A 25,576-nucleotide genomic window follows, 5' to 3' on the forward strand; every position below is an offset into this window, starting at 1 on the left:
TCTGTCTCCCCGCCGGCCGGGCGGGAGCGCGCAGCGGAGCGATGGGCGGAGCGGGCGGCATCGGCGCTCGATTGGCCGCGCCTGGCGGGGAGCGGGGCCGCTCGGGAGAGCGCGGGGAGCCCGGGAACCAGGCCCCGCCCCGCCCCTCCCCCGCCGACCGGACCGGACCGGACCGGACCTGGCCTGTCCCCCGCGCGAGCGAAGCCCGAGCCAGCGGCGACCCCCTGCCGCCCCTCCCCCCCGCCCGCTCTCGTCGCCCCGGGGTGCCCCCTCCTGCTCCCCTACCCTGCCCCCCGGGCTCCTCTCCTCCCCCCTCCCTTCCCCCCCGCTGCTCCCCCGCCCCCGGGCTCCTCTCCTCTCCCCTCCCTTCCCCCCCGCTGCCCCCCTCCCCCCTCCCTTCCCCCCCGCTGCTCCCCCGCCCCCGGGCTCCTCTCCTCTCCCCTCCCTTCCCCCCCGCTGCCCCCTCCCCCCGCCCCTCCCCCCCGCTGCTCCACTGCCCCCCGGGCTGCCCTCCCCTCCCCTCCCCTCCCCCGCACATCCCCTCCCCACGCCTGCCCAGTGGGAGTGACCCCCCGAACCCGGGGTGGCCCCCCGCGCAGCCCCCATCCGCCCCCCCGCGCAGCCCCAGCCCTCACCAGACTCCTCCCCGTGTGTTCCCTCCCCCCCTCGCCGCCTGCCCACACTGAACCCCCAGACAGGGGTGACCCTGCACCCTACAGCTGCTGCCTGTGCCCATCGGGCCCCTCCCCCCACCAGAGCCCCCCCCCATCTAGTGCCCAGCTTGTCCTACTCCTCCTGACCTGCCCCCGCCCCCGCCCCCGCCCCCGCCCCCAGGTTGGTCTGCGTGCCCCTCTGCTGTGCCCGGCCTGGGGCTGGATGGGGCTGTAGCCGCCTGTGAGAAGATGGTAAGGGCGGGGGCTGCGCCCCCTGTGATCATTGGTGCACCCTCTCCCACGCACGCTGCACTGTGGGGTTGCTGCACACCATCACACCTCTCTCCTTCCCTCCTGCAGAGGAGAAGCCTGGCCCCCAGCCAGCTGGCCAAGAGGAAGCCAGGGGGTGATGGCTCAGAGGATGATGAAGACTGGCACCCTGAGGCGGTGAGCTCCACACCCTGTCCTATTCCCCTCTCTCTTCTGCCTGGGTAGATGTCTGTTTCCAGCGCTGGTGCCCTCTCCTGGGCTGGGCTGTACGTGTGCAACCCTTGGGCTGGGCTGAGAAGTGAATCAGCCCTGCCTTTCCTGCCTGCTAAGCCACCTTCCTCCTAACAGCAACGAAGGGTCCTGTGGCACCTTATAGGCTAACAGAAGAGTTTTGTTTTCTTTTGTTAACTTTTCTGTTAGTCTATAAGGTGCCACAGGACCCTTCATTGCTGTTACAGATCCACACTAACACGGCTACCCCTCCGATACTTCCTCCGAACTGCAGCTTTCGCTGTTGGGTGATGAAGGATGGCCAATGCCCAGCTGCATTTCAGGCTGATTGATCACACCTGGGCCAATGCCTCTGCAGTGCCCCGTCGAGAGGGGGATCTGAGTGGAAAGTGTGCCCTGTCCCATAAGCAGGCCCGGTTTTCTCAGTAAACACCACATCTAGGGATACTCAGTGGTGAGGCTTTGGCCACCAGAGTGTAGGTTCTGATGCAGGATGGGCAGGGCAGAGCATTCCTGCTCAGCCTGGTTGTGATTATGTAATTCGCTTCCCCTTGGAATTGGACTGAGCCTGAGGCTCGCTGCTGTTAGGCCATGCTACAAGTCCAAGTTGTGCGGGCAGGTGTTTCCCTAAAGAGCCAGTCAGGACCCCCACCACACGGACTCTGGGAATTTAGCCATTAGCACCTGGTCATCATTTTGAGAAATCATTTACAGTAAACTCTTTCATATCCAGCAGCCCCAAGATCGGGAGGTTGCCAGATAGTCAAATATTCTGGGTAATAGAGAGGTATACCTTGCAATGCATAACACTAAAGAAAAACAAGATTAGTCACTAAAGAACAAACAAAAATGTACGCAAAGTACAGTCGACCCCCGACATACGCAGAGGTTGAGTTCCTCCGCAACCCTTTGTAAGGGGAGCCAGGAAACTGACCAGTGCAAGAGCGCTGGCCAGTGTCCCGACTCCCTGGAATGGTGGGCAGCCCCGAGCTAGGCACCAGCTCCCCGCCACTCAAAGTTGTTAACCCGAGATTTGCACAATATCTCATGGTTCTATTGTACTTTATTTATCCACAAAAGTAGTATTGTATACTATTAACTTATATTTGCTGTATTTATTTGTATTTACTCTTACTAAACTGTACTTACGGAAGACATAACTAAATTTAACATATGGTTGAAATGCCAGTTATGTGAGAGTTCCAGATGATAGAAAGCCGGATATGAAAGAATTTACTGTAAAATCCTATGGAGTTCAGTGGCTCCAGTTAGAGGTTCAAAGCTTAGATCCACTGAAGTTTAGATGTCACTAGAGTTTGGGAATGTTTGGGCCTGGACCATGCCTTAAATGTCAATGTATGTGTAGCTCAGTGGAGTTGTTCTCTCTTCTTGGATATAGACAAAACCCTCTTGAAAAACAACCGGATGTGCTGGGGAAGGCAGAACTGCTAGCAGTAAAGATTCAAAGATATTAAGGCCAGAAGGGACCAGGGTTTCTCATCCTTTTCCTTTTGGCGTCCCTCCCAGCATTTGATTAAAAACTCCACAGCCCAGCTGTGCTACAGTTGTCTTTCTCCATATGTAAGCTGGGGTTGGCTTTAATGGGTAACAAGCAAGGCATTTCCCTGGAATCCCCTGCTGCGGGTGGGGGTGGGGGGAGCATTGTGAAACTTAGCTTCTCAAGCTTCAATTTCAGTGGGTGATGCTGGGGCTCAGTCCTACACAATGAGCATTGGCTTTCTGCCCTAGGCCCTGGTGAGTCAGACCTGGTGGACCCCGCAAAATCTGCCTTGAACCTCTGGCTGAGAACTACTGATCTGGTTGATTTCCTGCATAACACAGGCCAAAGAGCCTCACCCTGTGATTTCTGCATAGAATCAACTTCTGTTTGAGCTAGGGAACAAACTGTTTGGAAGACTGGAGAGGGGGAGAGAGAGATTGAACGTGGTCATTACAAATCTTTGACGTCCATTTATGTACGGAGACATTTGTCTTATCACTTTTCTGAGCTTAAAATTTGCAACCCTTCTGCTTCCTCCAGAGCCACTGGGGATGCTCAAAATGCTATGTACTAGCCTGCATTTGGGGGAGAGAGGGGGACGACTAAATTTTTCCTTAAGGAAGCTTGCTAATTGAAAACAAAACAAATGCATCTTTGCTGAGCCTTGTTTCTTGTAGGTGTGCCCAAATGGTGCATTTCTTAGCAGTATGTCAGCACTAGTTTGGGAGGGGCTGATGATTATGTTCAGAATTAGAAGAGAATTTTAATAGGGTTACCATAGAAAAAGAAGACGCTCCTGAGAGGGAGAGTATCGGTGTCAGTATCTACCAACCCACATTGTATTAGTGTGTTATAATCTAGATAGCACATTAATACAATGTGAGCTGGCAGATACTGATGCAGATATGCTCCCTCTCCGGGGCGTCCTCTTTTTTGAAAGGTCAAATATGGCAACCCTAATTTTAAACACGATCATTTCTGGGTAGGTAAAATGTTGGGCCTGTCGACCTTGGCAGTGTCCTTACAATGGCAGTGAGTAATGAGCTTCCGGTTTCAGACTTAGTCACCTGGCTGCATTGCCATGTGGCTAGATGCTAACAGAGCATGTCGGTGATTCGTTTCTCCTGTGTTGGTCTCTCTAAATCCCCTGCAGCCTGTCCTGATTCTCTTTCCTAGACTCCGAAGAAGCGGAAGCCTGGCAGTGAGACTCAGAGCTGGGAATGTTACATATCACCTTTCCGGAAACCCTTGGCCCAGCTGACCAATCGACCTCACTGCCTCGATAGCAGCAAACATGTAAGTGGATCACTTGAGCACAAGGCAATGCCCTGTCCATCCGTGATGAGAAGGGCTCGCGCTACTCTTAGGTCATGCGCCGTAGACATGATCTGTGCATGTTGCACTTATAAAAAACTCACATTGGGTCAATGGGAAATGCACAGGAGAGCTTGCACCATTATTTACATTACAGTGGCACCTGAATTCAGGCTCTCACTGGGCTTGGCACTTTATTTATCGGTGATGTTCCCATAGCTTTTCTATGGAAAAACATTCAGTGGTGCAGTCAGGTAGGAGTAACTTACTTAAACAGGATGTGTACGATACTGAGGTGTTTAATCAGGTCACACAGTATTAGTCAGTGTCATGTTTTGGAAATTCCAGTGGGAAAACGTTAAATATGATGTAGAAATATTTGGGCTAGAAACACCAGTGTGAACTGAGAGACCCTCAACACTTTGCAGGACTGGGACCTGAGCAAATAGCTTCTGTGTTCTGTAGCTGTCTCTGGTAGCAAACAGCTCCAACATATATTTTTCTTTCTTCATTCCTAGGAGGCATTTATCCGCAGCATTCTGTCGAAACCCTTCAAAGTACCTATTCCAAATTATCAAGGTAAAACGAATGGGGGTTTGGAGAGCTGTGTCAAGTCAAAAAGTGAAATTTTCCTCCCCTTGTTAGCTTGAACAGAAAATATAGCCGTGTTAGTGAAGCAGTCTTAATTCTTATTAGCATTCAGTTTGGATAATCCTTTGTTTCAGTGCCAGATTTTGTATTATGATGGTTACATATTTTTCAAAGTGCTGTAGGCTTGCATGCCGTGTTACAGAACAAAACTATGAGTTAGGTTTCTGGCCCAAAGAGCTTACAGTCTAAATAATACTTTTAGTATCGCTAACAGGAGGAACAAGGTGTGTGAAACCAATAAATGTGCATCAGTTTTCCTTATACTTGCTTGATACTTTAAGTCTCGAGGTGATCTTTTTAACAAGCTGTGTGTGATAGCTGTTGTTAAATGTTTGGAGCATCGATTTTCTGATTGGAATAAATGGGGCCATTTTCCCCCCTTAATGCCAGAAGAGCTCCACCAGTTTCACTCAAACATTATTTTAATAAAGTCACATTTGGACTGAGATGAAGAATATCAATTATCAACCAAAAAGGAGCTTACTTGGCGCAGTTATTAGCAGCTGAGAAAGTAGGTTTAAAAGGATGTTGCAATTTAGCCTTAATTTTAGAGGGTACAAAACAAGGCTTCACAGCATATTTTTAAGGTGGGAATTTCTAGCCAGCACTGTTACACATAGTCCCCTTTCCTCAGCCTGCAAGCCATGTGCAGTCTTTCAAGAGAAGCTGAATTGTTGTTTAGTGCTATATGTTCTTTGGAGGAGCTGTTGCAAGCAGCAAATTACTCTCCGTTTTAACCTCCCTAACTGGAGTCAATCCCTGGAGCACAGTTGCTTCCTGGGAACCAGGCACTGAGGTTTGGGCAAAGATTTCTGAAGTTGGGGTTGGTATGTGTGTCCTTTGTGCCCACCTCTGTTCCATGCCTTGTGTGTCTGTGTAAATAAAACAAATTACGCTGAGACAATGCCAGATTTCATGTCACTAATTTCTGTTGTTAACAGGCAGCTGACTTGCATTTACTGTACTCCTAGAACACACAGTCTTTGGTCCTCTTTGCCCTTATCCAAAGTTAAATCACAGCCCGGAGGAGCCTAGGGACATCTTCACCACTTGAGTGCTGTGGAGGTGCCTGTAGATGATGTAATGCACTTGCAGCACTGGCGGGGAATGCAGTCAACACCCTCCCTGCCAGCTGGATCAGTATCACCCAGTGTGCAGAGGCGGTTGGGTTGTGACTCTGTACCAGCCCCATCAGTGCTCTCCCATACACTGCACACAGATTATTGCTACTTCTGTGTGGGTGCAGCTGGGGACAGGACCCCTGCCCCCCCTCTCTGCACACCCTTAGCCATCCCTCAGCTGGCTCATGGAGCGCATCTAAACTGCTGGTGCATGCAGCGTTGGTATCCTCGTTACTCTGTAGTCTGCCAGCATCACACTCAGCTCTGTAGCTGCTGTGTTGAGCTGCCTCCTTCGGGGCAGCGTGTTGTGTCTGAGCTCTCAGCCTTGCACGTAGCTCTGATTTTTCTGGGAAGAAGCAACTGGCAACCCTTTGAATCCTGCCTGTGATTGTTTTCAGGGTCACTGGGCTTGAGGGCCCTGGGCATCAAACGGACGGGGGTCAGGAACGCTCTCCATGACCCTTTTGAAGAAGGGGCTCTGGTTCTGTACGAGCCCCCGCCACTGAGTGCACACGACCAGCTGAAAACAGACAAGTAAGTTTCCACCAAGTGGGTATTGTAGCACTAAACTCATTGTCTTTTCTTCCATTCCCAAGAGGCTCTGGACCAAATTCGGATCAGAACTTTGCAGTTCAGTTTGGCTCCAAGCCTCAGGGCTCTGCAGTGTCTCTGGCTCGTAACCATATCAAGCCAAGGAAAGAACATATCTGTCTTAGATCATCTGGGGTATTCTACCCATGGGGTGGACTTTTAGGTAAGTCTGCTTTCGTCTGTTCTGAAAAGGGCCTTATTTCCTGCAGAGGAGCTGTTAAGAGATACTAACTGCACATGCTCAGTCAGCATATGCTGTCATTAAGGTACAAGCAAACAAAAATGATGGGCTGAAAACAGAGAATTAGAATGGGAACCGTCAGGGAACCTTACTTAGAGCAACAAGAAGTCCTGTGGCACCTAATAGGCTAATACCTAGAGCAGACACTCATGCTGCCATTGGCGGGATAACCCGCCATTGCTTTGCTTCCAATAACAGTATGTCTGAGTGGTAGGATAGTCAGATGGTTAGAGCACTAGCCTAGCACCAGGGAGGCTGTGGTCCAAGTTCCTGCAGTGCCACATGCTGCCTCTGTGTCCTTGGGCAAGTCACTTAACCCCTCTGTGTCACCATTCCGCCCTCTGTATAATGGGAATGACGGCATTACCCTGTGTCACAGAGCTGTTGTGAAGATAACTACATTCAAGATTGTGAGGTGCCCCAGTCCTAGGGTGATAAACATCTGGAACAGATGTGTCCTGTAGCATTTCTCCAGGAGTTACGGGACATCTCAGTCAGCACTAACTGTCTGTGTAACAGAAGTACTCCAGCACCTAGTCTGAGTGTGGCTGTCGGGTGCGGGTGCCTCTGAATTGTGTTTGCCCCTTTGCAGTCAGGGACACAGTGACACCCTTTGCATTCAAGGACAGGTATGCTGTCATTCCAATCGCTCCACCCACGCTGCACGATAGAAGCGTGGTGTTTGACTGTCGGGGCGACCCTCTTTGACCTAGTTCCTCGCGTGGCTGAGGACTGCAGAGCAGATAGGACTGTGGGCAGTTGCCGCCTTTGTACGACTTACTGTGAGTCCTCAGAACGGCAGTGAGCAAAAAAAACCCTGGTTGAGCGCGTTCGTTCTACTCTTCTTTATTTGCTTCCTGCAGGGACAAAGTGCCAGTCCATGTTGTGGTGGACCCTGTTCTCGGTCGCGTTTTACGGCCCCATCAGAGAGAAGTGAGTTTGGGAAACTTCTTTGAACGTGTCCTTAATCCCCCCACCTCGAGGGTGTTCACTTTGCAGAGGATTCGGGCAGGTGGCTCGTGGGAGGGTGTACACCACCACACAGTCCCTTCGCTAAGAGGGTCTGTTTCTAACACAGTCAGGGCAACAGCGGCTGAATGGATTTGAGGTGGATGCTGCATGGTGCAGATGACACTAAGCGAAGGGGACAGGTAAATACATTGAGGGTAGGGAGAGGGTCCAGAGTGACCAAGACTAACTGGAGGATTGGGCCCAAAGAAATCTGATGAGGTTCAACAAGGAGAAGTGCCGAGTCCTGCGCTTGGGACGGAAGAAGCCCAAACATTGTTACATTTCAGGGATTCCTCTGATTAGTTAGCGTTGTGCTTGGAGGTCCTCTGAGACGGGCCGTGGAAATCTGTGCCGCAGCTTCCGTCCTGCGTCGGCGAGGGCCTTGTACTCAGTGAGCTCGGCTTGTCTTGCAGGGGGTGAAGTTTCTTTGGGAATGTGTCACGAGCCGGCGGATCCCTGGGAGCCATGGCTGCATAATGGCTGACGAGATGGGGCTGGGTAAGACCCTCCAGTGCATCACTCTGATGTGGACGCTGCTGCGTCAGAGCCCGGACTGCAAGCCTGAGATCGACAAGGCAGTGGTGGTCTCTCCTTCCAGCCTGGTGAAGAACTGGTACAATGAGGTCGGCAAATGGCTCGGGGGAAGGATCCAGCCGCTGGCCATCGACGGAGGCTCCAAAGACGAGATAGACCGTAAACTAGGTGTGGAGGCAGCTGCATGCGGGTGGCTGGGCTGTCTCTGGGGGGCGCCTCTAGCAGCTGGGAAAGCCACTTCAGCAGCTGATGCAAAGATCTAGGGCCTGAACTCACTGGGAGTCTTTCTGCTGACTTCAGTGGGCGTGGGCTCAGGCCCCTGCACCTCTGCGGTGACCCGGGATGCTTTCCTGGTGCAAGCCACCAGTGGGATTCACAGGGTGTGCTTGCTGAGGGTGCGTTCTGGGCTGCACAGAAGCGCAGGCAGGGAAGGGCAGGGTGTGGAAGGCCGAGTGAGTGGGAGATAAAGGGGAGGGCAGGGAGGTTGATGGAAGAAGATGCTCAGAGGAGACGGATGGGAGGTGCCCGGGGGGCGGCAACACATGCACACACCCCTCCCCAGTGCTGGTACCCTGCCACCCTGGAGAAGAGGGGGGAACTGCCCCCCACACTCACCCAAAGTGGTGCAGTGCTTTCACAGGAAGAGGCAGAGCAGGGGGGTGGGGCAGAGGAGGTGGAGGGAGGGGGGCGTGGCTGGAGCAAGGGTGGGAGGGGCATAAGTAGGGGTGGGGCGGAGCAGGTGCAGGGAGAGGGGGCGTGGCTGGAGCAGGGGTGGGAGGGGCATAAGCAGGGGGTGGGGTGGAGCAGGCACAGGGAGAGGGGGCGTGGCTGGAGCAGGGGCATTAGTGGGGAGGGCAGAGGGCAGAGGCAGAGAAGGGGACAGGCCAGGGGCTCGTGCTGGTGATGTGGTGGGATGAAGCAGGCAGCCAGCGGGGAAGGGAGCCAGGAGAAACGTGGCTGAGTGCCGAAGGGGAGGGTAAAGGATGGGTGGGCTTAGGGCCTGCTCAGAAGCAGCTGGCGTAACTGGCAACCCTCTCCTGGACTTCAGAGGACAAGGGATCCGGCTCAGCTGCTCTCTGCTGCCTGGCTTTCAAATTCTCCTCCATTCTGTGTGCCCTCACCTCTCCCACTCCCTTCCCATAGCCGGCTTTATGAGCCAGCGTGGCGTGCGTGTGCCTTCCCCTATCCTGATCATCTCCTACGAGACGTTCCGCCTCCACGCCGAAGTCCTCCAGAAGGGGAGCGTCGGGCTGGTCATCTGTGACGAGGTACAGAGATGGCAGCTGGTGTTTCCCTAGTCCTGTGCAGAGCTTGGTCTGCTTTCCCTATGGAGAAGCACCCTGCAAGTCCAGTCTCGGCTAGCCTTTGCTCTGACTGCTAGGCCACGCTGCCTGCCCTTCGGTTGCATACTGTACCTGTGTTGTCATGCTGGATCTGTGTCCCCCTCACTCCCCACTAGAAAGTCAAACGTTGGCCTGCTGAGAACTGCTCAGTACGGTTTAGGGAGCAAAGGGCTTTCTGCAACAGCGCCGATGTCCATGGCGGTTAGATCAGGACCCGCAGGAGCACTGGATTCATGTGTGCCAGAGAGGATCCCTACAGCTCCTGGGCTCGCAAGAGGAGCCTGAGCTGTGGAGCCGTAAGTGCGACTGCGTGCCTCAAGGGGAGCCTTGAGCACTCTCCAGGGCAGGCTGGTGATAGCCGGGGAGAAGGTGTGACTGTGCAAGCTGAGTGGTCCTTGCTTAGGCTTACAAGGTCATTGTCTCCAGGCACTGGGCTCTGCTCTGCTAGGGGTGGACTTTCAGGAGCTGCCTTCACTCCAGTAAAACATAGGTCTAGCAAACCTTTTTCCCCTGTTCTCTGATGCTGTGTATCAGTAGCCAGCTTCTCATTTGGGCTAGAGCAGGGCTCAGCAACCCTGGCACAGATGCCAAGAGTGGCCCCGAGCCAATTTTCTTTGGCATGCAGGAGGGAGCTCAGCCCCGCCCCTCATTCCCCCACTCCCCCAAAACCAGCTTCAAGTCTGGGACTGCCAGCAGCCCTGCACCAGGGGCAGCAGTGGTGCTGCTCCCAGCCAGTGGGGCTACCTGCCAAACCGGCAGAGCCCCCAGTACCTAGCAACCTCTGTGGCTGGGGCTCCCTGTTTCAGCGACATCCGTGGTCCAGCCGGATCAGAGAATCCAGGATAAGAGAGATTCAACCTGTATTTAAATCCTGCACATTTCTAGATATTTAAAAAACCCGCGGCTGGAGCTTTCCGGACCAAAACGGTAAAGCTGGGTATCTTTATTTATTAACAAAGCTGTGGTAAGCAGGACTGTTAGTGACTTTAAAAGACCGTACATGGAGGTCAAAAGGTTAAATTTCAGCACTCCCCTCGGAAAGGTTGCTGCCCCCTGGGCTAGAGTGTCATTTCCCCAAAGGGCAAGCAAGAAACGCAGGCCCCTGTGCCTGGCCCCGGACCAACAAAGAGCTGTACAGACCTCTGCCTCCCCTGGAACAGTTTCATTGAACGCTGGTGATGCTCAGTGGCGTGATTCTGTATTGGCTATAAGCCGATCGACGTGCGCCTGTAAACGGAGCACGCTGTTACCGTGCTGGGTATTTATTCGGTTCCCCTCCCCTTGACTTTCATCTGAGGATCTCGCAGCAATTTACAAACAGCAATAAATCAACCATCTCAGTTACTGCCAGGAACGAGGGGACGTTGAGCCTGTTTTAGCAAAGAAAATGTTTGCTTAATGCGGACTGTATGGTGACAGTTATTAGGGTAGCACCCAGGGGCAGCACTAGTCACAGAGCTGGGCCTCACCGTGCTAGGTGCTGTCCGGACAGTCCTGTCTGGAGAAATATACAGTAAATACCCAGTGCTGACAGGGATCTGTGACCCGTGTTCTCACCCAGGGCCCTGAGGCTTCTTGTTTGCTTTCTTTTCTATTTAGGGCCACAGGCTAAAGAACTCTGAGAACCAAACATACCAGGCTCTGAACAGCTTAAACACCCCCCGGCGAGTTCTCATCTCAGGGACCCCTATTCAGAACGACCTGCTTGAATACTTCAGCCTGGTGCATTTTGTGAACTCTGGTATCCTAGGTAAGGTGGAGGCATTAACACCTGTGCAGCTTACAGAACCTTCCAACAGAGGTCATTGCGTCCAGCCCCGGGTGCTGAGGAAACCTAGCCCAGCACCAAGGAAACCCAGCCCAGCCCTGTCAGTGTTTGTCCAACCTGCTTTTAAAAATCCTTCAGGGAAGGGAATTCCACAGTCTCCTTGGGAAGCCTATTCCAGAGCTTAACTCCCCTTAGAAAGGTTTTCCTACTAGCAGATGAAGCTCCTTCGTACTCTGCCTTGAATGGATGGAGAACAGATGATCACCGGTTTCCTTATAATAGCCCTGAACTTGTCTGAAGACTGTTCTCAGGTGTCCCCTGTGCCTTCTGTTCTCAAGGCTAAGCTGTGAATTGAGAGGCAGGTGGTTTAACTGGCAGGAACGCCTCCAGCCACCAGAGCTGGAGAAACCAGCAGCACCCATCTTTGTGATGGGCCTGAACTGTGAAGTTCTAACATCCTTATTTATTCCTGTATTCCAGTAACGTCTAGTGCCCCAGTCAGACTGGAGCCCTTTGTGTTACATGCTGCATATATTCATTGTACAAAACTGTCCTTGCCTCCAGAGAGCTGACCAGCTAAATAGAGGAGACCGAGAAAGGAAGGAGCATTACTCTCATTTTACAGATAGGGAACTGAGGCAAAGAGAGGTGAGGTGACTTGCCTTGGGTCACATGGGAAGTCTGTGTCAGAGCTGGAAACTGAACCTCGATCTGGTGTTCCAGCTATGGCTTAGTAATAGGACCCCCCTTCCTCCTGATCACTCATCCTAGTGGTGGTCATGTCCCAGGGTTTGATTTGGGACTGCTTCTTCCAAAGAGGAGGAAGCCTTTGAATCCAGGGTTCACCTTGTCACCTCATTTACAGGGAAAAGGAGGAAAAGATTTGAAACGGGCATGGTTTGATTTGTTTCAATTTCCTCCTTGCTGGAGGATTGAATTCTTCTTATGGCTGCATTCTGCAGATTAAAACGTTCCATCTCTGGGCTCTGTCTTACATCTGCTGTCCATGATTTGGCTTATTTGAAGAGCAAAGCATATAACTAATCTCTTGGTGCCTTATGTCTGCTGCATCAACAGGTTTTGATTGGTTTTGTTGCTGTCTTGCAGGGAGGGCAAAAGCTTATCCCAGAAGGGCCATGTACTGCCCCAGGGCAAGAATAAACAAACCCATCCATAAATCAGTCTTTCATAATTTAATGTTACTCCAAGGCTCCTGGTTTGTGGTGGCCTGTAATGGTTCAGCATTAAATCACAGAATCACAGAAACATAGGGCTAGAAGGGACCTCAGGAGGTCATGTAGTCCAGCCACCTGCTTCAAGCAGGATCAACCCCTCCTAAGTCATCCCAGCCAGGACCTTGTCCAGCCGGGACTTAAAAACTTCAAGGGATGGAGAATCCACCACCTCTCTAGGCAATGCATTCCAGTGCTTCACCACCCACCTGGTGAAGTAGTTTTTCCTAATATCTGACCTACACCTCCCCCTCTTCGACTTCTGACCATTACTCCTTGTTCTGCCATCTGACACCGCTGAGAACAGTTTCTCACCCTCCTTTTTAGAGCTGCCCTTCAGGAAGTTGAAGGCTGCTATTAAATCACCTCTAAGTCTTCTCTTCTGTAAACTAAACAAGCCCAAATCCCTCAGCTTCTCCTCATAGGTCTTGTGCTCCAGACCCCTAATCATTTTTGTTGCCCTTCGCTGAACCTGCTCCAGCAAATCCACATCCTTTTTATACTGGGGGGTCCAAAACTGGACACAATATTCCAGATGTGGCCTCACCAGTGCCGAATAAAGAGCAATAACTACTTCCCTAGATCTGCTCGAAATGCTCCTCCTAATGCACCCCAGTATGCCATTAGCTTTCTTGGCTACGAGGGCACACTGTTTACTCTTATCCAGCCTTTCATCCACCATAACCCCTAGGTCCCTTTCCATCGTACTGCTGCTGAGCCAGTTGGTCCCCAGCCTGTAACAATGTTTGGGATTCTTCCGCCCCAGGTGCAGGACTCTACACTTCTCCTTATTGAACCGCATCAGATTGCTTTTGGCGCAGTCCTCCAATTTATCCAGGTCACGCTGGATTCTCTCTCCACCCTCCAACGTATCTACCTCTCCCTCCAGTTTTGTGTCATCCGCAAACTTGCTGAGGGTGCAACCCAGTCCCTCATCCAGGTCATTAATAAAGATGTTGAATAACACTGGCCCCAGAACCGAGCCTCGCTGCACTCTGCTTGAAACAGAAATGGTGTCTGGCAACTCATGCAACCTATTCATGCCAATCTAGAATATGGCCTTTATATTTGCTGCATTCGTTAGAGTTCATTATACTTGTAAAGTCCTTTGCAGATGGAAATGTGATCTGAATGTTAAGGGTTATTCTATTGCTCACACTCCCCTGCCGTGCCTGAACCATGCCTTATGGGGCAAATGGGGTAATGCTTGCTAGACGAGGGGTTAAGTGTTTCCCTGGGGGCCCCACAGCCTTAGGGCAGTGCAGGGGGTGGAGGGGAAATCCATTTTCTGTCCAAGGCCCACATGACTGGAGTGGAGATGCTGTCCTGCCATTTTTTCTTTCCCCTCTCTTTTGGCCAGGGACAGCCCAGGAGTTTAAAAAGCATTTTGAAATCCCTATCCTCAAAGGCAGAGACGCAGACGCAAGTGAAGGGGAGAGACATAAAGGGGAAGAACGACTTAAAGAGCTGATCAGCATTGTGAATAGGTGAGTACTGACGTTTGCTGCCCTGAAAGCTCACAATAACCCCCTTCTCCCACATCTGGTTTTGAGGATTACAGTGCGGTGTTGGAACAAGTTCCCTGGTGAATTTTGCACACCGAACAGCTGATGAGTCAGTAAAGCTCCAGGGACACCGAGACATGAGGATGCATTTCGGGTGCGTCTACACTAGCCGGCTACTTCGAAGTAGCTGGCACAACGTCGAAATAGCACATGTCCCGTCTGCATGCGCCGTGTACTATTTCGACGTTGAAGTTGACGTTAGGCAGTGAGACGTCAAAATTGCTATTCCCATCCAAAGATGGGAATAGTGCCCTACTTCGACATTCAATGTTGAAGTAGGGCATGTGTAGACGATCTGTGTCCCGCTACTTCGAAATAGTGGGGTCCTCCATGGCGGCCATCAGCTGAGGGGTTGAGAGACACTCTGTCCAGCCCCTGCGGGGCTCTATGGTCACCGCGTGCAGCAGCCCTTAGCACAGGGCTGCAGCTGCTGCAGCAGGGGATCCATGCTGCATGCACAGGGTCTGCAACCAGTTGTCGGCTCTGTGGATCTTGTGCTGTGCAGGGCAAGTGTGTCTGGGAGGGGCCCTTTAAGGGAGTGGCTTGGGGCTTTTCTGGCCCCTTATTTCGATGGGGATCACTTGTGTGTGTGTGGACGCTCCATGTTTCCTTCCGGGGCGGCTCCTTTCAATGTTCCCTGTCACTACTTCAACGTGGAACATCGATGGCACCAGCCCTGGAGGACGTGTAGAGGATATGCGTCCAAGTAGCCTATTTCGATGTCCTTGCTTAGAAATAGGCTACTTCGACGTAGTGTGCTAGTGTAGACGTAGCCTTAATGTGCAGCTGTGCTCTCCCAAGGGACCGTCACAGGGACACTCCTGGCTCCCGCTAACCTCAGCTTGCCGCGTGCACTCAGATTACAAGTCAAATGAAGATTTTTCTAATCGGCCCGTTTTATGCTCCATCTGGTGCCTTTGCATCCCACTGTTTTCCTTCTGTTTCTTGTGCCACCTATATGACCAAGTCAACAACTGAGACAGCTGTTCGCTCTGACGCTAAGACATGAGGCAGAACAGAACCCAGCTCGCTTTCCCATGGCTATGTTGTTTCTGTGGGGCTAACAGGAATAAACCATATTTGTACCAGCTAGATAAGAAGCTGTGGCACTAGAAGCAAATCTATGGGGTGTTTTAATGTCTACATCTTATTTACCTTCTTTTGTTAGTGGATCTCTTAAGTGTTTTACAAAAGAAGTCGGTGTTGTTCCCATTTTACAGATGGTGAAACTGAGGCACGGAGCAGGAAAATGGCTTTTGTCAGGTCAGCCAGCAGGCCAAGAGCAGAGCTGTGACTAGAACTCAAGTTTTCTGTCCGCTTGGCCATACTGTTAAGACAATGTCATTTTGTTTTGTTTGTTTTTTGTTTTTACACCCTTACTTTTCTGATTACGAATCATAAGTAACTATGCTAATGACATTTTTGATACGTAACTGATGGACAGCAAAAGTATCATCACTAGCGTCTGCTTTGCATTCACAGCGTTGCTGGAGCCTCGATGCTATATAAGCTTTTGCAACCATTGCAAATACCATAGAGCAGTTTATATTCACGGTAAATTTAATTTCACGCTGTATGACTGCTCTGCAAAATTGACCATGACCTTGACATAACCTGGTGGTAAAATGGCTCAGGAGGGTTAGAACTTACTCCTGATCCTACTGGGCCTCTGCTTTCGTTCATGATGCAGCAGATTTGAGGGTGCTACTCTGGGATCTGTTCAGTCTCTCCTGCATGGGGAGATCCTGCCAGTCCCCCATGCAATGAGACACCCAGCTTTCAGTAACTCGCTCATCCTGGAATCACGCTGCAAAGGGAAGGAGAGAGAATCCCGAGAAGGGCAAAGGCTGCTCAGTTGAAATCAGTGGTGCTGATAGTCAAGACAGCACCTGAAAAAGACTGGCAGAGCTATGCTAAGGCACATCTGCAGCCAGCGATACCCCCACCTTGGGTGATCATCCCCGCCGAGTTAGGGGCCAGGCAATTTCTCAGGCACTTCGGGCATGGACCGTACAGAGACTTACACAGCCCCGTCAGTCAGGGATGATATTGCAGTTGGACACCCGCTCTTAGATTTTCAGGTCACCCGTGTTTCTAATTGCCGTTTCCTTCATTGCAGATGTCTAATCAGGAGAACTTCCGACATTCTGTCTAAATACCTACCTGTGAAAATCGAGCAGGTGGTTTGTTGCAGGTATGGGGCAGAAAAAAAAGAACAAAAGTAAAGGCTGAACTCTCAGTAAATAGTCTCGACCCTCGGGGGTTGGGTTTTAGTGGCTTCTCATGACCAGTGCCACTCAGGAGAGATTCCAACACCGCCTTGCTGATTAGCTGAGGGCTCACAGCTAGGCTGATGTCTTTCCTGGTGGTGCACATTTCCATGTGCCTCTGTGCACATAAAATTTATTCCACACACGGAGGGAAAAGATTAAATGGCACCTGTCTCCTGATGGAATCTGTGGAGGACTAAGCCTCCCCGGTGAAGGATGTGCATCTGTGGCCCAAAAAACTACAGCAGAGACGGAAGAGAAGCGCTGAGCGTGGCCTACAGATCTGCCTGCAGCTGTTGCATCGTGCTGTGCTCCTTGTTATCTTTCAGGCTGACGCCTCTGCAGGCTGAACTGTACAAACGCTTCCTGAAGCAGGCGAAGCCAGCCGAGGAGCTGACGGAGGGGAACATCAGCGTGTCGTCTCTCTCCTCCATCACGGCCCTGAAGCAGCTCTGTAACCGTGAGTGAGCAGTTGATTTAATGCTCTCTTCTATTGGCTACAGCGCATTAGAGGCAGTGCTTCACGAAACACTTCAGCCTTGCCAGATCCGTGCTCCAAAGAGCTTATAGGAGAAGACTCCATTGGCGGCAGTCCTGCAATCTACCCCCTGCCTAACTCACCCCCACGTCTGGAGAGCTGGAATGAGACCTCTGACTCTCCCGGCTCACACGGCAGGCTGCCGTCATTTGACCCAAAGGCCATTTCCTGTGGCTGAGTACTCAGAGCTCCAGCCACGAGGGGGCAACGTTTCTTCATTCAAATACACCCAGCAGTAGAGCTGGTTGGGAATTTTATGATTGAACATTTTTTCGTTGAAAAACGCCAGTTGGTTGAAAGTGAAACTCTTCGAAGCAGGGTTGGTTCCGATGACTCTCCCAACCGGAAATGTCTTTGAGGTTTTTTTTTTAATTGTCTAAACCTAATATTCCGTTTTTCTGGTTCAAATTGACTCTCTTGTTTTGAACCTTAAACTAAAGAATATGACAAAGGTTACTAGAAAAGGTCGAAACATTTTGATTGAGTTGAACCAAAAATCTTTTTAGCTTTTTTGGTTCTCAAAAGAATTTTGAGGTTTTCGGGCTGTTTTTCCATCCTGATTTGGGGTGGGAAGCCTTTTTCAACTCTTGAGAATATCTGCAGGATGGAGAAGCCGTTTCTTGCCCAGCCTTGCGTAGTAGGTACATCAGCACGGGGTCACGCTCAGCCCCAGGCACTCAGAGACGCAGTCTGAGGATATCCTGCAGAAGTAGGTGCTGAACTGAGAGAGGGAGGAGAGAATGTGATGAGCAGGGGATGGGAGACAGTTCTTAGCAGAACAGGAGCAGAACTACCAGTGGAAGAAGGAAAACGGAGCCAGGTGGCATGGAGGAGAGGCCAGAGTTGGTTCTGGGTGAGAGAAAGATACAGCTGTAGGCAGGGAAGAATTGTGATGTCACTAAAGTGAAGCAGAGGTGGAGAAGAACTTGATGCAGAGGAAGAGGGAAAGCCAACCAGGGTCATTTAGACCCCAGTCTTGCTTCCATTGAAATGGGTGCTAAAACTCCAGGGGATGCAAGGGAGAGCCCTTCACCATTGTCACGTCCCTCTGGAAGCAGCTTTTTCCTTCTCTGGTGCTGCTCTTCCACACCCCGGCCCATTCTGCAGGGGTGGCCGAGGACCCAGGAAGTGGTCAGCTTGGTTTATGAAGACAGCAAGGTGCTGTGAATTATGCAGGTGGCTTATGTTCCCATAACTGGAGTGGACTCATAGAGTGAAAGGAGGACAATGCATGGGACCCAGCGCACTGCTGCTCTTCAGCCTCATGGCTGAGAACCATCATATTGGCCTCATGTCTTGTACCTCCTGCACTGGGAGGGTCTCCTGGCCTTCCAGGGTGACGGACTCCATATTGGACGGCTCCAAGGTTGCATCCCAAGCAATGTCAGTGTCGTAAAATGGTTTAGTTTATCCTCCTTCGTTATGGTGGCCATTTAGCATGGTGCCAGGATTTGGCCAGAGAGCTATGTACTACTACTGCTGGTAGGCACAGGGGAAGGTCCTTTGGAAAGGGCGCAAGGTGCTGTAGATCTCAGGGAGGCCACTGAATGGACAGTGCTTTAAGCTGGTTATTTTTTTCCCAGCACGTAATCCATGATTCTATTAAAAGTTCTTGAGGTTTCCCCTGATGCTCCCCAGCCCTAAACTCCAGGTTCCACGGGACACCCCCCCCCCGACCAGCATTCTGGCCCTTACGCAACTTCACAGCTGACCTGAAGGGGGTCATTTAACAATGCCAAACTTTCCCTCCTTTCGGCTTGGGGTTGACGTCCTAGTCCCCAGCCTAGGGCACATGGCCACCATGCGGCTCCCTGGCTGCTGCGTGGTTGAGGGGATGATCCTGGCAGGAGGACGTGAGGTAAGACTGGGGGGCAGAATGAATGGCAGAGCACCGGGAGCCAGACGGGGAGGGAGTGGAGCTGGGTGCCTCCCATGCTGTGTTTAGGTGGAATTATACAGTCAGTGCAATGAGAAGGTCACAGTTGTCTGGGTCCCTTCCCAGTCCCGCTTCCTTCCTCAGAGGGGAGCTCTGCGAACTCGGCAAAGCCGCAGCGGTTTCCAGGTTTTCTGTCTGTCTGTGCTTCAGACCCGGCCCTGATCTACGAGAAGTGTGTGGAGGAGGAGGAAGGGTTTGCGGGAGCACTGGAATTGTTCCCTGCTGGCTACAGTCCCAAGTCCCTGGAGCCCCAGCTGTCAGGTAACCGCACTGCAACGCCACCGGGTGAAGGGATTGATTGTGTGGGAGAGGTGGCCGCCTGGCCAGAGTGCGTGGAATCTTATTCGGTATCTTTACTTTGGGGTGACCTCTCAGGAGGCGGCTGCTCTCTTGTACACCTCTGCATATACGCTGTCCAGCCCTTCTAATAGTCACTTTGGCTGTGGATCTCAGAGGATTTTACAGAGGCAGGTGTGTATTATACCCATTACTCAGATAAGGAAACAGAGGCACGGAGTGATGAAGTAGCTTGCCCAAGGTCACACAGTGACCCAGAGGCAAAGCTAGGAATTGAGCCCAGGCGTCTTGAGTCCAAAGCCCTGTCCATGGGACTCTGCTGCGTCCCTTCGTATTGGCAGTGGGATGTTTTAACCACATCTGGACTGTCCTTGGTTCCAGGAAAGATGCTGGTGTTGGATTACCTCCTGGCTGTGACTAGAAGCACCAGCAACGACAAGGTCGTCCTGGTCTCCAATTACACCCAAACTCTGGACCTCTTTGAGAAGCTCTGCAGGACTAGGAGGTTTGTCATTGGCCTTACGTAACAATTGCAAGCCTGTACTTGCAACGTAAACCTTAGCCTGAGGGAGCTGCTCTTGAGGTGTCTCCCTGCAGGGCCTCCTGTTCTCACCGGAAGGGGAGGTCCTGGAACTGGAGCTAAAGTGACCCATCTGGTTTGGCTTCCAGGGTGAGCCAGCAGAACAGCTCTGTCCGTTTCTGTGGGAGCCGACAGCCTGGACCGCCCGCACATTTGCACAACTGCGGCTGTTCATGACTGTAAAACCAGGCCAGTCAAAAGGCTGGGGTGATCCGATCCCATTAACCATTGTGTTGTCCCGTGCCAGGTATTTATATGTCCGACTGGACGGCACCATGTCCATTAAAAAGAGAGCGAAGATTGTAGAGCGCTTCAACAGCCTGTCGGTAAGGAGAGCTTCTTCCCACCCCCGTCGGTGGTCCTGCCAGTCTGGCCAGTGGGCTCTTGTGGGAGCGGGTGGAGATTTAAGCCAAGGACGTGTCGTCCCACAGAGCCCTGAGTTCGTCTTCATGCTGAGCAGCAAAGCAGGTGGCTGCGGCTTGAACTTGATCGGGGCAAACAGACTCGTCATGTTCGACCCGGATTGGAATCCGGCCAACGATGAACAAGCCATGGCGCGAGTGTGGCGAGACGGCCAGAAGAAGACCTGCTACATCTACAGGTTGCTCTCGGTGAGTCTGGAGTGAGCGCCTCCCTTTAGCCCTGCCGGGACCGGGAGCTACAGCCCAGGCTGCAGCTGGCAGAATAACGAACCCTGCAACGAGCAGAGACGCCGTGGCTTAGAACCCCGTGGGGCGGGCTGCACTTGGTGACCTGTCCTCCAACCTGCTGCCATTGACAGCTTGGCCGCTGGGATTGCTTTGGGGCCCTGATGCCGTCATGGGGCCTGGCTGCTGGGCACCAGAAGGGACCAAAGCTTTAGAAGTAAGCCACTGATCTTCTGCAGCACGGTATCACCACGGCTGTGCGGGGGCGACAGTCCCATCCTTGTAGATCCCTCCAGCTGCCCCTGTACCTGTGCTCCCAGTGGCTGCTGTGGATGAAGGGGCGTGAGAGGCCTATCAGGGAGGGGTTGGGGGGGGTATCCGCAGCTGCTGGGACCCAGCCCACGAGGCCAGGGCTGCTGTACGACCTGGGACAACCACGGAATCTGCTCGTCCGGTTTCGCAGCTTGAGCCGGTTTCGGAGCTGAGGCTTGGTGTCGGCCACCGGCTCCTCCGGTGCCGTGTTCCCACCGGCAGGGGCTCGCGCGCCCCAGCGCCCCGACCGGGAATCTCTAGCAGGGATTCCGAATGCGGTGTGGCCGTGCTGTGCTCTGGCTGGCTGGTTTTCCCATCGCTGTCCCTGGGGGGGTGGGGCACCCCGTGCCCCAGCTACAGGGCCCAGAGCACTCCTGCCCCTACTCCATCCCTTCCCCATGTCCTGCCCCTTTGCTCCACTCTGCTGCACCCTCCCGCTCTGGGGCAGCTGGAAGTGGAGTGCCCTGGGCCTGGGGTGCTCTGTTTGCTGCTGCCGCAGAGAAGCCCCACAAAGCAGGGTGGGCGGGACAGAGCAGACTGCTGGGCTGCTCTGGCTCCCACCGCTGTGGTGGGTAGGGCGGGAGGGGGCGAACCCCGCTGCTGCCACACCAGGCTCCCAGCCCCAGGTAATCCTGCGGCCCCATCCTGTGGACAGCTAGGGTGGCCTCCACAGGAGCCCGGAAAGCACGGGGTCTGGGATGACCCCCCTGAACTGTCCTCTGGAAGGAGGGTTCTGGGTTTTCCTGCATGTCACCTCTTTGCTAACAGCTGTCGGGCCTGGCCAGTGGTCGCATCAGCCCCTGCTGGGAGCCTGCTGTGTGTTGCACGAGAAGGGAAACCGGGCTGTCAGTGCTCGGAGCCCTCGGACGGCACCGTCTGAAGCAGCGTTGATAACGTGCCTCTTGGATTCTGTAGCAAACCTGTGCCCCTAGCCAGGTGGCTCTGGGCAGCTGCGAGAGAAGCTGAAATTGAGGCTCTGACCACTTCTGTTCACTAACAACCCCTGTGGTACTTTTTACACAGATAAAGACTTAATCCCAGCTTCAGCCAGCTCCGTGTTGCCCTCAATCCCACTGGCTGTTTTCTCTCACAGACAGGGACGATCGAGGAGAAGATTTTCCAGCGACAGACCCACAAGAAGGCGCTGAGCAGCTGTGTGGTAGATGAGGAGCAGGATGTGGCGAGGCACTTCTCACTGGGGGAGCTGAAGGAGCTGTTCACCTTGAATGAGACCACAGCCAGTGATACCCATGACAAGTATGTTTATAAACATAACCCTTTGCTAGGGCAGTCAGTGACAATGGCGGCTGATTCCTTGAGGGACACAGAGGCCGTAGGTGGGGACACAAACATTCTGGTTCACTGAGAACCTCTTGATGAACCATTCAAACTTGAGCAATTATTGACTGGCTGATTCAGAGGTTGTTCGTGTGGCAGGAAGATAACTATATGACACAGTGCGTCTTATTAGGAATCTCAAGCACTTTGTTCTTTTTAATGGATTAGGCTTGCAACACCCCTGGGAGAGAGGGGAGTGTTATTAAACCCTTTGTATGGAGGGGGAACTGAGGCACAGAGCAGCTCAGTGACTAGCTGAAGGGCCCGCAGCAAATCTGTGTCCGAGCAACAGAGAGATAGCTGTTAGTCTGTACACTATCAAAACAAAAAAGCAGTCCAGTAACACTTTAAAGACTAACAAAATAATTTATTAGGTGGTGAGCTTTTGTGGGACAGACCCACTTCTTCAGACGATAGCCAGATCAGAACAGACTCGGTATTTGAGGGACAGAGAACCAAAAATTCAAATTTGACACATTAATACATGGTTTGAACCGGGACACCAATTACCTGGGTTATTATATGGACTCTTGAGTCCCCCTCCTCTTACCCTCCCCTGCTCTTCTGATTTGCCCACTTTGATTACAGTTTTTCTGATTTGTCAACCTTGATAACTATTTTTGGTTCTCTGTGCCTTAAATATTGAGTCTGTTCTGGTACGGCTACGGCCTGAAGAAGTGGGTCTGTCCCATGAAAGCTCATCACCTAATTATTTTGTTAGTCTTTAAAGTGCTACTGGACTGCTTTTTTGTTTTGATTGTGTCAGAGCAACCAATTGAACCTGAGTCATATCGTGGACCAGGACCCTAACTAGAGGCCCATTGCTTTCTGTAGGCGTGGGGATAACTCAGGCAGAGGAGAGGTCAGTGTCTAGGGTGACTGTCCCTTTCCAATACTCCCATAATCATAAGGAAACTGACCCTTCCTACTCACCCTTGTTTTATTATGGGTGTTAAACCTATTGGACAAGCACTTGAATCACCCTTGCTGATGCATCCACCTGCAGCGTGTAACTGCCTCGAGGGCTCAGAGGCTGTAGGTTTCACGGTGAAGGGAAAGTTATTTGTCTGGTTTTAAATGCACAGTGAGGCATCCTCCACGCAGTGTGTTTTTCTTGGCTTGGGTAGTGATGCCAAACCAGGACCAATTTTATAAGCAGTCTGACAATTAACAAAAGGAGGACGGATAGACAGGGGATTCTCTCTGAGGCCTTGAGTACAAAGCCCACTGCACCATGACCACTTAAAGCAGAGCAGGGAGTGCAGGAAATGTCTGGGAGAATGCAGTTCCCTTGCATCAGTCAAAAATATGTCCAAAGTATTTAGGTCCTGGAAGGTGAAAGGAAGAAGGATTTTCTATTCATAGAATCCGAAGGCTGGAAGAGACCCCAGGAGGTCATCAAGTCCAGCTCCCTTCCCAAAGCAGGAACAACCCCAACTACATCATCCCACCCAGGACTTAAAAACCTCCAGGGATGGAGATTCAACCACCTCTCTAGGCAACGCATTCCAATGCTTCACCACCCTGCTGGGGAAATGGTTTTTCCTAATATCCAACCAAGATCTCCCCCACCACAACTTGAGACTGTTGCTCCTTGTTCTGTCATCTGTCACCACTGAGCACAGCCTCTTTCCAGCCTCTGTGGAATCTGAAAGCTGCTGTCAAATGTGGTTTTAAAACTGACTTGTAATTCTGACTTGTGGGATCTTATAGGTGATTAGATTTTATGTCTTTCTGACTGGGTAAACTAAAGCGTATGGGAAATGAAACTTTCTCAAATCCCTTCGGAGCCGCTGTTAGACCCATCTAGGTCACTTCTTTTCCTGCTATTTGCACGACTTTGAATTTGGGTGGATTTTCTGTGAAGGTTTTGTTTTATGTATACACATGCACATTTGGAGGCTCAGATACTTTGGAAATAGAAGCTCAGTGTTGTCAAATGGAATCGTGGTAACCAACCCTAAACAACCCCATTATGCTTCCCCCAGCGTTTGCATACGCTTTTATAGCACATGTGCCTGCAGATTAGACACTTGATTTTGCATGGTCTTTTTGTGCTGCTGACGGGCGGCTGAATGGGAGCAGGCTGGCCTAGAGGCTGCAGTGCATTCTCTTTGTTTCTGCAGCCTCCAGAACTGCACGCCCCATAGCCCAAACACGAAACGCTAGGATCTTGTACCTCGCCCAGCAGGTGTAATGTGCCCTGCTCCACCCTGTGCAACACCTTCTCTTGGTTTTAGGATTAAGTGTCGCCGCTGTGTGAACGGCCACCAGGTGAAGCCTCCTCCTGAAGGCTCCGACTGCACGTCTGACCTCTCCCAGTGGAACCACTGTGCTGACAAGCGCGGGCTGCAGGACTCTGTGCTGAAGGCAGCGTGGGATGCTGCTGTCACCTTCACGTTCCATCACCATTCTCACGAAGAGCAGCGAGGGATTCCCTGATGACACGTCTCCTACTGGGGGGGGATGAGAAGGCTCCTATGGAAGTCAAGCCCACTTCAGTCACAAGTCTGATGATCCAGCCTGTGCTGATATCAGGATCCGGAACAGCAAGATGATGTTCTGTTTAATTCCACCAAGGAACCGGGAGGCCTTGAAATCTGTTAAACTGTGCTTGGTGCAGCAGAAAGCACTGGGTATTCTCTGTGCCTTCCTTGTGTGTCTGTTATTTACAAGAGAAACACCTGTTTGGCTTCCAGAGTGATGTGCTTCCGTCAGTCTAACCTAAGCCTTATTGGTGCTGTCTCTGTGAGACCACGTGAAAGATCCAGGTCTCTGTTTGTATCAGTGTCTTTTTATTCAGCTAAGTCCCATTGCAAAAAAACCAAGTTCCATCCTTGTGGGTAGTTTAGAGGCTATAAGATATCGCAAGGACATCAAAGGTACTTTTAATTTCTGAGAGCTTTTCAAGCTCAAAGTCCAGAGGTGGAAAGTCCTCGTGGGATCATCCACTCCACCTCCCCCTGTCCTGCCAGATTGTTCCCCACTATACAGTTAACGAAGGGCTTGTCTGGTTTTTACACTCCTGGCTGCAGAACTGGGTTTCAATGTGCAATTATCACCTACTCAGGATTTTTCTGGCAGCCATAATTCACATGCTAAATATTATTGAAGGGACAGGCACTGAGGAGAGCTGGAATCATCTGGCAGGGTTTATCTAGATTGTGAAATCTAAGTCCGGTAGACACCCTTGGAAAATAGTCATTCTGCTCAAAATCAATCTAACTTAAGCCATTTTTGAAAATCTTAGTTTAACTGACTGTTACTTCTGGACGATGCAGCCTCAGACTCCTCCAAACGTTCAGATTTTTCACAAAGTGCATGAATCAATCCCCATTAACATCACTTTCACGCTGAAAATCTTGACAAACAAGAAATGTGTGGTGGTTTCATTTTTAGCAAGATCATCTTTCTATAATGCAGGCAACAAATAGCTTATGACCCAGAGTTTGTACTCAACTACATTTTATAAAATAAAGTTGCTGAAGAACAAGAAAAGTTGTTTTTTTTTTTTTTGTAAAATAAGTGTGTGTATTAAATAAATGCAAGGTAAGGAAAGCTGGGGCTAAGAAAGGATTTCCCCCAAAAGGTAAAAGGGTGGTAAGAAAAAGCTTTTTGTTGCACTGAAGTGT

The 25,576-nt window shown here is 51.5% G+C and overlaps 1 protein-coding gene across 2 annotated transcripts; it reads left to right on the top strand.

Annotated features, from left to right (window-relative positions):
- Positions 1-775: 775 nt before the first annotated feature.
- Positions 776-25,428, top strand: RAD54L (RAD54 like). 2 transcript variants are annotated; one of them, XM_075003508.1, is made up of 18 exons: positions 776-905; positions 1,014-1,100; positions 3,832-3,951; positions 4,488-4,548; positions 6,140-6,275; positions 7,437-7,506; positions 7,998-8,286; positions 9,262-9,386; positions 11,061-11,211; positions 13,822-13,948; positions 16,146-16,220; positions 16,626-16,756; positions 18,921-19,031; positions 19,449-19,572; positions 19,895-19,973; positions 20,079-20,258; positions 21,700-21,863; positions 24,185-25,428. In XM_075003508.1, exons 1-18 carry the CDS (start codon positions 903-905, stop codon positions 24,384-24,386), a joined length of 2,235 nt encoding a protein of 744 aa, XP_074859609.1. In that variant the 5' UTR covers positions 776-902; the 3' UTR covers positions 24,387-25,428. The 2 variants fall into 2 exon arrangements, with proteins under 2 accessions (XP_074859609.1, XP_074859610.1); XM_075003509.1 differs by lacking the exons at positions 776-905; positions 1,014-1,100; positions 3,832-3,951; positions 4,488-4,548; positions 6,140-6,275 and adding an exon at positions 6,283-6,495 and having other exon boundaries at positions 24,185-25,423.
- Positions 25,429-25,576: the final 148 nt, after the last annotated feature.

Source organism: Carettochelys insculpta, chromosome 9, assembly GCF_033958435.1.
Source record: "Carettochelys insculpta isolate YL-2023 chromosome 9, ASM3395843v1, whole genome shotgun sequence".
NCBI lineage: Eukaryota > Metazoa > Chordata > Testudines > Carettochelyidae > Carettochelys > Carettochelys insculpta.